This window comes from Pongo abelii, chromosome 9, assembly GCF_028885655.2.
Source record: "Pongo abelii isolate AG06213 chromosome 9, NHGRI_mPonAbe1-v2.0_pri, whole genome shotgun sequence".
NCBI classification, from domain to species: Eukaryota; Metazoa; Chordata; class Mammalia; order Primates; family Hominidae; genus Pongo; species Pongo abelii.
The window spans coordinates 36,308,947-36,326,179 of NC_071994.2; the positions used below are offsets into that span (position 1 = coordinate 36,308,947).

The 17,233-nt window shown below is 37.9% G+C and overlaps 1 protein-coding gene across 13 annotated transcripts in view; it reads left to right on the forward strand.

Moving 5' to 3' along the window:
* DCDC1 (doublecortin domain containing 1) overlaps nucleotides 1-17,233 on the forward strand; it is a 514,242-nt gene that overhangs the window by 431,001 nt on the left and 66,008 nt on the right. For 10 of the 13 annotated variants that reach the window (XM_054524533.1, XM_054524542.1, XM_054524537.1 and 7 more), the window contains 3 exons: nucleotides 8,109-8,290; nucleotides 11,537-11,629; nucleotides 15,662-15,761. In XM_054524533.1, coding sequence (XP_054380508.1) covers nucleotides 8,109-8,290; nucleotides 11,537-11,629; nucleotides 15,662-15,761 — 375 coding nt within the window. The remainder of the gene's footprint in view (nucleotides 1-8,108; nucleotides 8,291-11,536; nucleotides 11,630-15,661; nucleotides 15,762-17,233) is intronic. The other 3 variants (XM_054524539.1, XM_054524541.1, XM_054524536.1) reach the window with 2 other exon arrangements.

The window sequence follows — 17,233 nt, forward strand, 5'->3', positions numbered from 1 at the left end:
TAACAACTGGGGGTCTGGCATCTCATTGTCCAGATACAGTGATCTGGTATGTTTTAGTTCCTTGATGCTATCTGGGAGGCCTGATGGTTGGCTTCCTGAGAAAGGAACTCAGATAAGACAAATGTAACTTTCTCAAGTTTCAAGACTGGAAGGGTCAATTTCTATGTTTATTCAAGAGAAACAATTAACATAAGTTCTATGGGATAATTGGGCCAGTTTCAAGAATAAAAGATATGAATATAGAAACTGAGATTCAGAAGATCACAAAAGAATATTACAAGTAACTTTGTGCTAATAAATATAGTAGCTTAAATAAATAAAATGGCCAAATTTCTGGACAAAAGTAATGTAACAAAATGGACCCAAGAAGAGACAGAAAGCTTAAATAGTCCAATAACCATAGAAAAAATAGAATCAGTAGTCAAAATTTCCACACAGAAATAATTTCATGATCTAATAGTTTTACTGACAAATTCTACTAAACATAGGAAACAAATATTTCAGAATATAAGAAAAGAAGTGTAAAAAAACATTTTAAATGGTCCATTTTCAAGACATGATAAATCAAGTACTGGCAGCCAGCCTGCAAATGCAACAAACTGCTCAGCTCATGCACCTAGAAGGTCACAATAAGCAAACAAAATGTAGAGGTGGGGTCAGCTCATTAAAGAGAAGAAAGTTTCATTATTGGGAAATTGAAACTTAAGAGGGGAAGGGGACTGTTTATAACCTTATAAGGGGAATAATGAAACTTAGGCGACATTCAGGAAGATTTTAACCCCATAGTTCTCAACCAGTGAGGAACTGGGAGAGGGACTTGTGTGGTGAGAGATAAATTACCTGTTGTGACTGCCCTGGATGTGCCTGCTCACCAGACACCTGATCTTGCAAGACTTTGGACTATTTAGGTTATTGGACTATTTAGGAAAATAGGACTATAAGTACTGCCTTGGTGGTTGGGCATTTTCAGAGGTCGAGGATGTGTGTCTGAGATGTATCGTAGATACAAAGCAAGTGTGGAGTCCCAATCTGTGGTTCCATTATCCCACGAAGGAAACAGCTGCAGACAGACAAAGCAGTTGACTCACAGGGTGTAAAAGAAACCTCCAATAAGGGGGTTGAGTACACAGGAAAACTCAGATATGAGGACCAGCTGAAAATGGGAAGCAAAAATTCTAGGCCTAGGGAACAAAGGAAGGAGGGAGCCAACGTGGCCCCCTCCAACATTCCCACAGATAATTCATTGGGAAGCATGTTACAGGCTTGGGGAAATAACCCCCAAACCATGGATAAGGAAAAACAAAAAAATGATAAAGTATTGCTGTTTTATCTGGCCCAAAGACCCCGTTAATATGCCTTTGGTCTTTTGGCCTAAGATTGGCTCAGATGAGGATTGGGCGTGCCAAGCTTTAATTCTCTATGTGAATAATAAAACCCAATCTTCACAAGAAGAGATGGGTTATGCTCTCTGCTGGATCAAGTAATTAGCCCCCATGTTCCCCCTCAAAGAAGAAAGGAAAAAAGGGATAAAGTAAGAAAGGAAATCAGAAAGAGAAAGGGGAGGAAACAGCAAATGTAGAGGGCCAGAGAGGGAGAGAAGGAGTTAAGCTGCTGACCCTGAAGGCAGGGGAGAGCCAGCTGCACAGCTGTGTGTGAGAGCTGGCTGCTAAAAACTGTTGATAAAAGCTGCTGCTGAATCTTTGTCGTTTCAGCAGAGCTGTCCGTCTTTGCAGACAGACAGGAGGGAGCCAGGGCACAGCACGGCTTGGCTCGTGCCCAGAGAGAGAAAGAAGAAGAAACTGAGTGTTAGGGAGAAAGGAAACAGGAGATGATAGAGAGAGAGAGAGAAGAAGAAGAAAAATGAACGAGAGAGAGACTGGAAAAGACAGAGATCAAAGAGAGACACAGAAGGTGAGACTGGGGAGAAAAATAATGTAAAAGGAAGGAAGAGTACAAGAGGAAGTGAGAGGATGTGGAGAGGTTGACAGGGCTCGGGGAAGGTTCTTGAGGTTCAAGCAACAAGGAGGTGCAGGGAAAGGGTGCAATGAGGCCACTGAGGAGGGACAGAGCCCGGAAACTGGTGGATGCAAGTGAGAAAGGGATGTGGAGGAGAGTTTAGGATCAGGCTGCTTGAGGAGTAATGGGTTGCCTACAGCAAAGTAGCTGTTTGTCAGCAGGTGGTAGAAAGGATTCAGGTTATGGAAGGGTAAATGGATGAGATAACCGTTAAAGGTTTTGTTGTTTTTTTCCTGAGAGGCTGTAAGTCCACCGGGGGCAGCTGTCAGTAAGGCTGCAGAAGGGTTGGGGAGCTACATAAGGAAGATAAAATAGAAACTGCAGAAGATTGATGGATGGAATGAAAAACCGATTGAGGAATTACTGAGGGAAGCTCAGAAGGTCTTTGTAAGGAGAGAGGCAGAGAAGCAGAAACAAAAAGTGAAAATCATGGTTTCCACTGTGGAAGAGGTAGTCAGAAAAAGGTTATATCAAGATCTCCCTCGAAGGAGACAAGGGAATGATAGATTTCGACACAGAGAAGGAAGGGAAAGGCAGCAAAAGCTCCTAAGACTGTGAGTGGATGTTACAAGTGTGGAAAGCCTGGGCATTTTTAGAGAGAATGTCCTGAATGGAAGAAAAGGTGATCTCCCTCATGACCGTTGATGAGGACTGGGGGAGTCAGAGGTTCCTTCTGAGTAGGTCCCACCAGGAACTCTTGATAAATTTGAAGGTGGGACCTGAGGGAGAAAAAGTGACATTTTGGGTTAATACTGGGGTGGCTCGCTCCTCCCTAATTCACCAACCAAGGGATACAGAACTCTCTAAGGGAAAATTGGCAGTATCAGGGGTAAGAGGGGAGGGATTTGACGTTCTGATATTCAAGAAAATGTTAAGTGGAACCACAACAAATTGAGGGGTCACTCTTACATGTTTTTGAAGCAGGAACTAACAAAAACATAGTTGTGAGATTGGGTTTAGGATTAGGAATAGAGGAAAGACAAATAAAGGTAATGATGGGCCTCCTAATAGAGGAGGAGGAAAGAAAAATTAATCCCCTTGTGTGGGTTGGGGAAGGCAACAGGGGAGGGTTAAAAATCACACCCTTACAGATTGAACTAAAACAACCATGAGAAGTAGTTTGCAGGAGCAATATCCCATTGCTATTGAAGGGAGAAAAGATCTCCAACCAGTAATGGAGGGATTAATTAAAAATTGACTATTAGAACCTACATATCACCATAAAATATTCCTTTGTGTCGCTTATCTGGGAGGGAGAGTTTCTGTGTCTGTTCCCAGACATCTTCCAGCCCCAGGCATCTTCCCCCAGTCTGCGTTTAGCTTCCCTTAGTGTGCCTAAAGGGAAAGGAATGTGCTTATTAAGGCCCACTGTTTTTACTGGAGCCCACTGTATGAATGTGAAGTTTGGTGATAACCCAGGAGTCTTCCCCTCTCCCTTTCTGTGCTTAAGCTGTTTATCTGTGATTTACAACCTCAACTTTCAGGCTGCCTTTTGTTAGAAGAGAGTGATTTCTTTGAACTGCATGAGCTTAGGAAGGAAGGTACCTCAAGGGTGTTAAGGGAAATTATGGAAGGTTTACAAATTAGAAGGGATTATCACACCCCTTGGCATCCCCCTTCCTCTGGAAAGGTAGAAAGAATAAATCAAACTCTCAAAAAGCATATCACCAAACTAATCGTAGAAACTAAAATGCTTTGAACCAAATGTCTCCCATTAGCACTCCTTAGGATTAGGACAGCCCCAAGAAAAGACTTGGGATTGTCCGTCTATGACTTATTATATGGACTCGCATATTTGGTCAGGGCTACAGATCTTCCTACTATGGAAACCAAGGACCAATTTTTAAGAAATTATATACTGGCCATATCCTCCACCCTGTCATCCCTCAGGTTAAAACGACTTCTGACTCAAACTCTGCCTCTTAAATTCATGGTTCACCACTTCCAGCCTGGTGACTTGGTGCTGATTAAGACTTGGAAAGAAGACAAGCTCCACCTAAACTGGGAAGGTCCCTGTCTAGTGTTCCTAACCACTGAGACCACTGTGCAAACAGCTGAATGTGGTGGACTCACTATAGTCCAGTCAAGGGACTGGTAAAAGAGACCCCAGAAGGGAGGGAAAAAGACCAGTGCATGGGTCACCTGTGGAACCCTTAAAGTTAACTCTGAGAAAAATGTAAAAAGAAAACATGAGGCCAGGCACAGTGGCTTATGCCTGTAATCCCAGCACTTTGGGAGGCCGAGGCGGACGGATCACGATGTCAGGAGTTCGAGACCAGCCTGACCAACATGGTGAAACCCCATCTCTACTAAAAATACAAAACTTAGCTGGGTGTGGTGGTGCATACCTGTAATCCCAGCTATTCAGGAGGCTGAGGCAGGAGAATTGCTTGAACCTGGGAGGCAAAGGTTGCAGTGAGCTGAGATCGCGCCATTGCACTCCAGCCTGGCAACAGAGTGGGACTCCGTCTCAAAAAAAAACCAACCAACCAAACGAACAAACAACAAACATGGGCTGGTTCCATTTCTGGAAGTTAGTATGGCTGGGATGGGCTGCTATACAAAGAAGACAAGGTCAAAATGGAAACTGGCAGGGGCCTACTCCCTACCCAATCAGGTTGGTAATTAATGTAACGAAGACGGTAGCATCCCAGACTATAAGATTTGATGCCTGCCAGGTTTTACCTTGTGAGAATTTAGAAAATCAGAGATGGCTCTCACAGGCAGATAAATATCTTTGCCCTGAACCAGATACAAGTTACAGTAGGGTATTACCCTGCCCCAGCTGGGATGACATATGATGGACTACCCAATTTCAGGGTTGGACAGTAACATAGGGTAAGTAACTCCGAACTGGAGACCCTTGAAGAATAAACTACATGTGTCCAAGGGGCCAAGGTCTCCCTGCCAAATAACTACCAGAATTTAGAATGCAGTCCTATACTTATCACCATTCACAATCCAGCTGTTCTAGACCAAGAACCAAAAGTAGCATCTCAGGTATATGGGTTACGGGCTGTCAACACAGGGAAAGACCCCCTAGGGTGATTTGTTCCCAAACTAATCAAGAACTCAACCTGCCATTTGTCTGGGACTACTCCAAACCCAGACCCTAATAAACACTTTACCAAATAATGACCCTAAAAGGGTAAAAATAATTGAGGTAAAGGATTTAAGGCAAACCTTAGAAATTGAGACAGGGTACAGGGATGTGAATGCCTGGGTCAAATGGGTCAAATTTTTGGTACAAGCCCTCAACAAGAGTAACTGCTATGTGTGTTGCTGCAGGACGACCCCAGGCACAGGTGGTTCTGTTTCCCCTAGGATGGAATATTGATCCTAAAGGAATGCATTGCATGTTGGCTCTATACCAGGATAAGGATGCTTGGGGAAATGAGACCTATAAGACTCTGTGATTGCTCTTTCCCACGTTGCAGAGGTCGGATCCCAGAGCAATCCCCTCATTCTCTGTAGGGAATATGAACCACTCTTCTTGCCTCTCTAGGCAGGGGGCAGAATTCTGTAAGCCTGTGGGAGAACTCCCAACTTGTACCTACATCCTAAACGTCACTGGTTAGTCAAGCAATGGCAATTATTCAGCTCTCCATATACCCCGGGCTGGTGATATTGTGGGAAAAGGAACCTCCATAACCTGTTACCATCCAATTGGACCAGAACTTGTGCTTTAGTCTAATTGGCCATTCCATTCACCCTGGCATTCCACAAGATACCTGAAAATACACATGGCCACCGAAACCGGAGAGATTTAACAAATTCTTTTGATCCCAATACATAAGTTGACTTGATAGGAGTCCCTAGGGGGTCGCCTAATAAATTTAAGGCCCGAAACCAAATACCTGCTGGGTTTGAGTCAGCACTCTTCTGGTGGTCAACTATTAAGAGTGTGAATTGGAATAACTACATCTATTGTAATCAACAGAGATTCATCAGTTATACTTGGAATGCCCTCAAAGGGATGGTTAGCCAGTTTGATGCCACCAGCTGAGTGGCCTGGGAAACAGGCTTGCATTAAGACATGATACTAGCAGCAAAAGGAGACGTATGTGTTATGCTGGGTGGAAAATGTTGTACTTTCATTCTTAACAATACTGCCCCAGATGGCACCATCACAAAAACTTTATAAGGGCTGACAACTCTAGCCAGTAAACTGGCAGAGAATGCTGGAATTGACGACCCATTTACGTGTTGGGTAGAAGGTTGGTTTGGAAAATGGAAAGGCATGGTAGCTTCAATCCTTACATCTCTTATAATTGTGGCAGGAGTCTTAACAGCAGTGGGATGTTGTGCCTGTACGTCCATTCTTTGGGTTTGGGTGGGTGAGTGTGTTTCTCACAAGAAGCAATACTTTCCAGTTCATTTCGTGAGGCTAGCAGAAGGTTCATACCAAACCTTGAGGAAGGGAACAAATGGAAATTACATGTTAATTTCATTTATGAATGTACATTCAAAAATCTTAAAGAAAATATTAGCACATTTAATTTGACAATTTATAACAAGTGTCATACATCATGAGCAATTTTGATTTATCCAGGAAGGCAATATTAGTTTAAATTTTTAAAAATTAATGTAATTAACACATAAGTGATGAGAGTTTAGTCATATAGGCAAATCTCAGTAAATGAAGGAAAAAGAGCTTTATATGATTTAACACAAATTCAAGAAAAAATATTAACAAAATATAAATTTATTAACCTAATATAGAGCACTTATATCCCAAATAGACTTTTAAAAAACTAACCAAACTTATTCTTAAATGTATATGAAATAACAAAGGGCCAACAAGAGCCAATTCCCAAAAAAGAAAAAAAATGGTGAGCATATTTGCCCTACCAGTTATCAAGACTTACCAAATAAAAATATATTATAATCAAGGCAGTACACTACTATGAAGGGAAAGACAAACTGACAAACTGAAGAGAAACAAAAGCAGATCTACACTTACATGCAGTAGTGATATTTTACAGGATGGTCATTGCAGATTAACAGGAGATGCCAGAACCATGGTTTATGAAAGTAGAAAAAAAAAAAAGAGAAAGAAAGAACAAACTTGGACCTTGCCCAGCATCATCACTGATCATCCTTTCCTGCATTTACTCTTCTTTCACACACAAGTGTCTATCTCTGTGAACAGCAATACCACCCACCCAGTTACCCAAACTGTGAACCTGGAAGCCCCCTTGCCTCCTTTTATTGCCCCAGCATCATATTCTATTAATCCTCAAGTCTGATAAACCTACTATATCCCTCTTTTTACCCATCCTTTACTGCATTAACTCCTATGAAGGCTTCAGGACTCAGTTCTACGACATTTCTGAGTTAGGTTCTCCTCCCTATGTGGTCCCATCACACCTGTAACCTGTCGTCATACTTACACTATTGTCATTGCCAATCTATATTTAGGTAAGTTTCTGAAGACCTGCTATAAATTATTCGAGGAAGAGTATCTTGTGTGGTTCATAGTTTTATTTTTGGTGCATAATGTCATGCCTAGAATATATGGTAAACATTCAAAAATATTTGAAGAATACATGAATTAATCAATAAATGATTTTATGGATGAATAGATACAAACTGAATTAAAAAGTAACTGAATTCTACAACTGAAACGTGAAATGTGTTTATGTTCATTATTTTATTTTATTTTTGCAATATTCTCCAAATATATTCCTTTTTTGCCAATTAGATCTAGTTTAAGGTGGTATTATTTCAGGCCATTTTAAAACCACTTTTGTCACATTCCTTCTTCACACTGATTAAAGATATTTAACATGTAAGCAAAAATATTCCAAGTTCATTTGGTTCTATTTTTCAAGAATGATGTTTCTCTGAGAGGGAATAAATCATTCATCTTGCAGCATAACACAGGTTGTTACAGAAATTTTAAAAATAATTATCTTTCCTCTTCAAATAAAACATTAATTAGAATTGTCTGGAGCATCTTAGGTACCCCAATACATTTTTGTTGAATGAATGAGAGATTAAAGGTATAAACTGTGTTTAATATTTTTTAAAATCCAGACATGACCCTTCTTCTATATTTATTATTATGTTTTTGTGATTTCTTTCTGAAGGAGTTTGATTGGCCAATACAAGGACTGCTTGTTCCAAGCAGTCCTCCCATGAAGAAACCCATCTGTAAGACAACAGAGCCATATGCCCCTGTGCGACTCAGAGTTTTGCGGAATGGAGACAATAATAAAAACAGATCCGTTACTATCCTTGGTCCAGATATCTCACCTGGACGGAAAACGCAGTAAGAACAACTTGTTCATACTTATTAAATACACTTTCTAGTTTGTACAGATTTTTGTGTTCTTAATTATGGATGTTTTTCTGTGGGAATTCTGTATTTATTTAGCAAAAGGGCTCTCATATTGATATTTGAAGATGAAAATAGAGACTAGGACTCATTTAGTTTCTTCGTCAGGAATTTGATTTGAACTCTGCTGATTTAGAAGATAATGGATTGGAAATGAGTAGCTCTGATTTTTTAAAAGTTCTATTTTTAAAAATTCTATGATCAATGTATATTTGAATTAGCGTTTTTGTTTGAGTTTCATAAATGTGTCTTGAAATAATTGAACTCAACATCCTTCTTAAATATAATTTTGTAACTCCTTATTTAAGTTAAATTATGCACGATTATGTTTAAATCTTTAGAATATTTAATGAACAAATATAGTTCTCAAAAGTATAACTTTGTATAATTTATAGTCTTCCTTGGAATAACATTTTAAAAGTTTATCACCCTAGAAAAACATTTATTCACACTTTAGCTTACCTTATTATTGGGATAAAAATTTCCCAATAGCCAATATTTTCTCCAACATCGGAGAAAAATTGCCTGCTGTATTTTCATTTTGTTTTATGACAAAAGGCATCATAGATCATTGAAGAGCTCTGATGTAAAGAATGAGTTAAACACATTGTTTCTCATATTATTAGCAGCCATATTACCTCTTGACCTTTCTTTTGAGATGTTTAGAATATTTGAGGCTGCTGATAATAGTTTAATATTACTTTCTTCACATTGATTAAATATACTTCATACATCGCTGAACAATGAGTAACATTCAGATTGGCTGACCACTGAACTGCCTGTAACAATGATAAAGTAAAAAATTAATCTTCAAAATAAAGTCAAGCCTGAAATTGAATTCTTTGACGCATACATTTCATAATTAGCTCATTCTGCTAGATGTAAAATGTGAGGGTAATGTCCTTAAAGTAGTGTATGACTCTTCAAAAGTAACACCCAAAGTTAACACAAAATTTCTGTTTCTTCCTACATTCATTATTTTTCTTGTTTTCTATCTTTAATTGTGGCTCAAAGTTACATACAGATATTATCTTATCACATCAATGTTTTAAAATGCATGGTTCAGTCAGGTAATCCAAACAAATTTTAAGAGATTGAAATGGTAAATTTGGACAACGGTTCTAGCAGAGAATATGTGAAATGCTGTGCTGCCCATATGCTATGTTTATGGAACAGTATGTCCCAGTTCATCAAGTATTCAGGTATTAGAGTTACTTTGTTCACCATATGAATTAATTACTCTCAAATAATTAGAATACACTGGCATGCACTTAACACTAAAACTCTACTACATATAGTTTAATTTCTCTGCTGATTCAGAAAGTGTTCTATAATATCATCAATAGCATTCCCCCACCCCTAGAGCTGGATGTAAGTACTGGTTCACAGAAGGTTTAAATGGAAGGTCTTGGCTTACATTGCAGGGTGGCTGCTTTGTCCAGCTTCAGAGAGCTCCGTTCACATTGTTATCTGTATGAATGGCATCCTAGAGTTGTGCCAGGCAGAAGCCCTGCTCTGCCTTGGTGTATTTAATAAATACAAGTTACACATCTTCCAGAAGAAATAACTTCTAGTGACATATATTACTTGCATTTACCTAAAATTTATTTATAAGAAGGAGTGTTGGGCTGTTTAGTGTCTTTACAAGCAAAATCATGCTGGAAGTATGAAATATAGATATACTTTAACCAAATCTTGCTCTAGTAACATGCTGTCCTTTAGCTATTTAATAATTTACTGGAGGTAGTTTTGAGGAGTTTTTGTTGTTGTTATTGGTTCTTTCATTTACAAAGCCTAAGGAAAATCAAATAGTATTTGTTCATTACTTAGTCGGTTATTACTCTAGTGAGTGACAAGATCTTGTCAATTAGTCTTAATAATGACTGTCAAGTTCATATAAATTAAGACCTTCATAATTTTTCTTGTGTCACAGGCAAATTTCATCTCTCAGAAATGTAGGTTAAACAAGAAAAATTTTATAAATTACATTTAGGGAATTTTAAGAGGAAAGGCCCAAGATGAGGCTTTGAAGTAAATTTTATATTTTAGATGATTTCAACATATGTATTACTTATTAGTAGGTTATGATCTCTGAACTCACTTGAGCTCCCTAGTAGAGCTTGTAAGGCCTTTTATGACCTATCCCTGCATATTTCTCTAGCTCTATTTCCTATCAACACTCCCCCTATTCCCACTCTCAAACTAGCCACCACCACTTTCCAACACTTCTATGTGCTTAAATAGTAAAAGTCTTTTCAGAATGAGTTTAGATTTCCTTTCCAGATGTTGACCCTGAATGAGGCGCTCTCTCCTCTCGAGTTAGTTATGGCTGCTATGTATTCCACTACTCCAGCCCCGGGCCTTCCACCAGTACAGCACCTATCATTCAGTTTCATGATTATCTGCTTATGTTCCATCCATGAGATACAGAACAGGGATGCTTCATTCATAGCAGATGTACAATCTGCTATGTTATGATCATAGATCATTATGTTCTGATGAATTAAGTATTAAGGTACTAGAGAGTCACTTTGTTAGCCACATGATTAAGGGCCTACATAGGCCTTTAATTGTGACTACTGAATGAATGAATGGTTAGCTATATTTGATCACCATTTGTAATGAATGAATGATTAATTATAAAGTATTTGATAACCATTTCATTTAATAAAATATAGATTCTAAAAAATGCACAAAATAGTTTTCTAACTTAAAACTTTGAGCAGATGTATATTCAAATTAAGCATCTTTTTCTATGATCATCATTATTTATTTTTCAGTCTAAAAACTTTAAATTTGGGGTTAATAGACAATATATGAATAAAAAATTACAGGTAAAATGAATGCAATCTCTGAATTTTCTTCAAAGTTGAAAAATTTATATTTCATAGTGTTCAGCATTATTAGAAGAGAAATAAAATAGTGAAAATGTATTGTCTTACAAAATTACTCATGGTATAAATATTTATGTAATAACATGTCATGTTATTTAATATTTAAAATGAAGTTAAATATTTCATTGTGATAGTTTTTGAAACTGTATATTTTAAAGAAAGAGATTACTTTAGGGCAAATCACGATAAATTAAGACCTTATAATTTTTCACATATTAAAGTATGTCAAGAGATAATTGACAATGTATTCTGAGATATCAGTCAAATCTCGGATCATTTGTTTCAGAAGTGTTCACACTGAAAAGAAAGAGAAAATCTGTGTCACTAAATATTCTGAAACAGAAATGGATCAGATAGAATTTCATCAGTTTTTGGAAAGGTAAATACTTAATATCCTAAATGCAAATATTTTTTCTATTTAAATAACTGAATGATTATTTATAACAGATAAGATACTATATATATGGTATATATGATATATGTATAGTACATACTATATATATACTTAAATACATACTACATATATAGTACATACTATATAAGTATATATATACTTAAATATATGTAGTATGTAATATTTGGTTTATAATTGCGTGCATTAAGTGTAGGGTAGTGAAATTTTATGTTTTACCTATTATAAACCAATTTAAATATATATAAAAATTGGTTTATAATAGGTTAAATATATATACACACGTGTATATATTACATATACACACATACACATATGTATATATATTACATATACACACATACACGCATGTATATATATTACATATGCACACATACACGCATGTATATATTACATATGCATACATACACGCATGTATATATTACATATGCACACATACACGCATGTATATATTACATATGCACACATACACGTATGTGTATATATTACATATGCACACATACACGTATGTATATATTACATATGCACACATACACGTATGTATATATATTACATATGCACACATACACGTATGTGTATATATTACATATGCACACATACACGTATGTGTATATATTACATATGCACACATACACGTATGTGTATATATTACATATATACCTACCTAAGAAAACCAGTTGTTAATATAATGATTCTGGAGTTTTTAATCTGTGGAATATATAAACTATGTGAGCCTATGATACCAATGGTAATTAATACAATGTTTTTCCCCGAAATGTCAAGGTCTATCAAATTCTCCTAGCTTTCTGAATGGCCAACTCTGTAAATATAAATTAATCTCATTTAAAAAACATATTTCACAATTTACAGCAACTTTCTTTGGTTTATATTTGCTTGAATTAAGAGTGGCGTAGTTAAATTTTTATATTTTACCTGTTATAAACCAGTTTTTAAAACATGACTGTCTTAGTCTGTTTTGTGTTACTATGAAGAAATACCTGAGGCTGGTTAATTTGAAAAGTAAAAAGGTTTATGTTGTTCATGATTCTGATGGCTGGAAAGTTCAAGATTGGGCATCTGCATCTGGTGAGGGCTTCAGGCAGCTTCCACTCATGGCAGAAGGTGAAGAGGAGCTGGCAAATGCAGAGACTACATAGAGGAGACGAAGTAAGAGAGAGGGGGAAGGTGCCAGCATCTCTTTAACAATGAGCTCTCAAATAACTAATAGAATGAGAATTCACTCATTTCCAAGGGGGGGCATTAATCTATTTATGAGGGATCTTCTATCATGACTCAAACACTCTCATTAGACCTCATCTCCATCATTGGAGATCAAATTTCAATGTGAGGTTTGCAGAAGACAAACATCTAAACCATAGCACTAACGTATATCATGTTTATGAAATGCATTGTAATTTTTTTAATCAGTATTTTTCTATCAAATCAACAATTAGATCACTGCTGAAAGGTTGGAGCACTTGGTATGAACTTTTTCGCCAAGTATGCCTTGTCAAATATGAGGGGATAGTTTTATTGAGTTTAAGGAAAATTATGCTATCTTTGATTATTTAATAATTCACTCTAGACAATTTTGAGGTTCTCTTTGTTGTTGCTGATTTTTCCATCTACAAAACTGAAGTATGATCTAATAGTATAATAAGTCCTATTTTAGAATAATAGATACAGAACTTTTGTTATTGTTGTTGGTACCTTCTACTTTCTGTAAAGTTGCTGGCAACATAGAATATTGGGAAGACCACTGGATTAGGAGGCAAAGGAATTTCTTTTAACCCCAGCATTGCCACTAACTAGCTGGAAGTCTTCAGCAAAGCCCTGTCCTTCTCCAAGGCTTGTTTTCCTCAACTGTTAAATCAACAGTCATCTGTTGTATTTGTATTATGTACATCAACCAGTGTTGGATGTTCTGCTGGAGGTTTTTGGTGTTTTTCTTTCTTTTTCTTTTCTTTTGTATTTTCTTTCTTTCTTTCTTTCTTTCTTTCTTTCTTTCTTTCTTTCTTTTTTTTTTAAGAACAAGGCATTGCTTGCTCTCAAGGGACTCCCAACTAACTTTTGGGGAAGAAAATTTGCTTAGTGAAACAATCAGAAAGCCACATGCAGCAGTATTTAACCATGCAGAATTGAAAATGATCAAGGGATCACTATATGATGATATATTTCCTGGTTTATATATAACCAGGAAAGAGAGAGAACATTATAAGGGGCAGCTGTCGGAGAAGGCCACAGAGAGAAGAAAGAAAATGAGACAAAAATCCAAAGCAAGAAGATAAAGAAAAGGAGAAAGTACGTGACCATAGCTTCTCAAAGGTTTTGTTATGGTTTGGAAAGAACTGAAAGAGCGTAAAACAGCTCCTGGGGTGGGGTGTCCTGGCAAGTGATTAGCGTAAGAGCTCCACTGCTGCGGAGCTGTAGCTGACGTGGATCTGGGAGGCATAGCTCCTTTCTTTAAAAATAGGGATCTTGCTATGTTGCCCAGGCTGATCTTGAACTCCTGGCCTCAAGTGGTCCTCCTATCTTGGCCTCCCCAAGTGCTGGGATTACCGGTATGGACCACCGTACCCAGCCTGTTTTATTTACTTCTAAGCTAGCCTTAGAGAAATGGAGGGCCTGATTATCTGTTTAATTGCTTTATCCCATTGAGGAAATAAAATTTAGAAACATTCTTTATAAAGCTATGTCTTGCTGATGAGCATAAAGTCAACTTTATGTAATTTTGTGTTAGAATGTAAACAGTATCTAACACAAAATATATTTAGCAAGAATCTTCTACTTCTTCCATAGGTGGGATATCCTCACAGTATTGTTTAGGAAATGCTCCATCAGTCTCCTGTAGCTCTACTTTTTCCTCACAATTCCATCTATTTACATCTGTCCTAAAGCTTGCTGTCTAGACTCCAGCCTCTCCCACCTCCAGCCCATTTTCCACCTTTCTGACAGTTAACTTTCAGAAAAGCAGACCTGATAACACCACATATCTGCTCTAATGCCTTCAGTGGCTTTCTGCTGCTTATGGGCTAGAAGGCAGGTTCCTCAGTCTGGAATCCTAAGTACTTTCAGTTGGTTTCTGTTTTCTTTTTCAGTTTCATCTGGTCCATACCCTCCTCATGTCCATACACTCAGCTCCAGTCTAGCGCTTTTTGATGAAATCCTGTTTATCCTTTAAAACCCAACCCAAATGCCACTCCCTCAGATAAGCCTTCTCTGGAAAAATTGTTTTCCCCTCTGTTCTCAGCATGCTGGCCAGGTGCCTATGGCAGCACCTGCGACTTCATATTACACTTCAGTTGCTCACCTTTCTCTACCCTGACCAGATTCGGAGCTCCTCAAGGAACTACAAAACTGTCATTCATCTCAATATCCGCAGGGCTTGTCCAGTGCTTGTTTGGGAGGGCAGGGGGTTGTGGGAGTGGGAAATCGGTGTTCAATGTTTAACAAGGCTAAAAATGTCTGTTGCAAAGGTAGTTAAAGTGATGACTATGACTATAGTCATCACTTCTGGTGGAGGGAGCTGAGGAACTTGGTGACAAATTAGACTTTGACAACCTTGGAGAAAGAACAAGACTACATCAGAAAAAGCCAAGGAAAATTTTTTAGGTAGGAGAAAGAACGCAGGCACAGAAATAGAAAAGTGTGGGGCATACCAAGGAACTAAAAGTCAATAGCAGTGTGTCTAGCTATTTATTGGTCATGTCTGGGACTGTGCTAAGAGCCCTTTTCAAAATCAACCTTTAATCTTCACAGAAACCCTGGAAGGTAAGAAATCTAGCCTTAGACAGGTTAAATAATTTGCCCAAGTGCCACAATTTGGAGAGGAAAATGAGACTCAAATGGGTCTGATGGGCCCCAGAGTCCAGCTCATGACTAACAGTCCTGCGGAGAGAGTTGTCATTATGGATTCAGGCCCCAGATTTCTTTTATTTTCTCTCTTTGCTGCTGGAAGCTTTCTGTATGCAAGGTCAATTTTTGTGTCTTTTATTACAGGTGCACTGAGATTTTAAATTTACCTTCTGCAGCTCGGAGATTGTACAGTGAAAAGGGGAAGGAAATATTTGCCTTAAAAGACCTGCAAAGAGATGAACTGGTAAAGACATGGATTTGAAACTGGCAATATTAATTTATTAATACCCCATCCAAGAAAGAATGCCCTTAAATATAAGTCTTCAAATGCTTATCATTTTAATTCTTATTTTCTCTCAGAATTATCCTAACTGAGCAAACATCAGAAAGTAATACTAACAGCTAACATTATTCAGAGCTTCCTATATGTCTGGCATGGTTTTCAGAGTGGTATATAAATTAAACTTTTTTTTTTTTTTGAGATGGAGTTTCACCCTGATACCCAGGTTGGAGTGCAGTGGCACAGTCTTGGCTCACTGCAACCTCCACCTCCCATGCTCAAGCAATTCTCCCACCTCAGCCTCCAGAGTAGCTGGGATTATAGGCATGTGCCACTACGCCTGGCTAATTTTTTGTATTTTCGGTAGAGATGGATTTCAACATGTTGCTCAGGCTGGTCTCACATTCCTGAGCTCAGGCGAACCACCTGCCTCAGCCTCCCAAAGTGGTGGGATTACAAGTGTTGGCCACCGCGCCCAGCCGAATTAATCTACTTAATGTTCATCATGATCCTAGACTCTAGAAATTAAGGAAGAAACTGGAGAAGGCCAAATTGTTAATCATTTGTAATTTCTATCTCCTGTTCTGAAGGAGGTAAATTCTCTACTCTTTTTGAGAGCTTCAAAATGTAGTTGTTTAATGGTTTTTTACTAAATGGTAATTTCACTTTTTCAGGACAAAATTATATCTACTTTTTTCACACACTCTATTTGGTGACTGGAGAAGGCTGAAGAGTGGAAGGACTTTAGCAGCCCAGCCTTTCCCCTCATTTATAGAATTTGAGGCATTGGTTTGAAAAATTTTAAAAAAAGATACCTTCCTTGATTGATGCCTACAATTCTTTGAACAGAGAACAAAGCTTGTACCATTTCGTCAGAACTCAACTCAGGCCCTGAACCTAAATACTGGAGAGAGTCTTAAACATAAGTATCAATGGCCAACATCAGAGGCAGAATCGCAGGGTGGAGAGTCTGTTGTTCTCAGAGACTGCTAGATCTCATTTTGAATCCTAATGTCATCTCTGCAAGTGCTTTGTTTGTTTGCTTTTAGTGTTTTTGTTTGTTCTGCTGTGCTATTCACTGTGGGTTTTTTAGAGAATGAATTTAAGGTAGATTACATTAAATCATACAATACAAAAAAATAATTTAATGGTAAGTATAGATGAGGCCACCATGGCAAAGCAGGTATGAGTGGAAGGAGGATAAGATGGAACCAGGAGTGATTGTATATTTGCTAGAAATTAATCTGTCACTGCTCTGAAGAGTAACATGAAGATGGAAACATAAACAGTTAGTTACATGATTAAATATGTCCAAAAGAGAAAAAGAAATTGTTGTTCAAAAGAAGAAATTTTTGGCTGGGTGCGGTGGCTCATACCTGTAATCCCAGCACTTTGGGAGGCCGAGGCGGGTGGATCACCTGAGCTCAGGAGTTCAA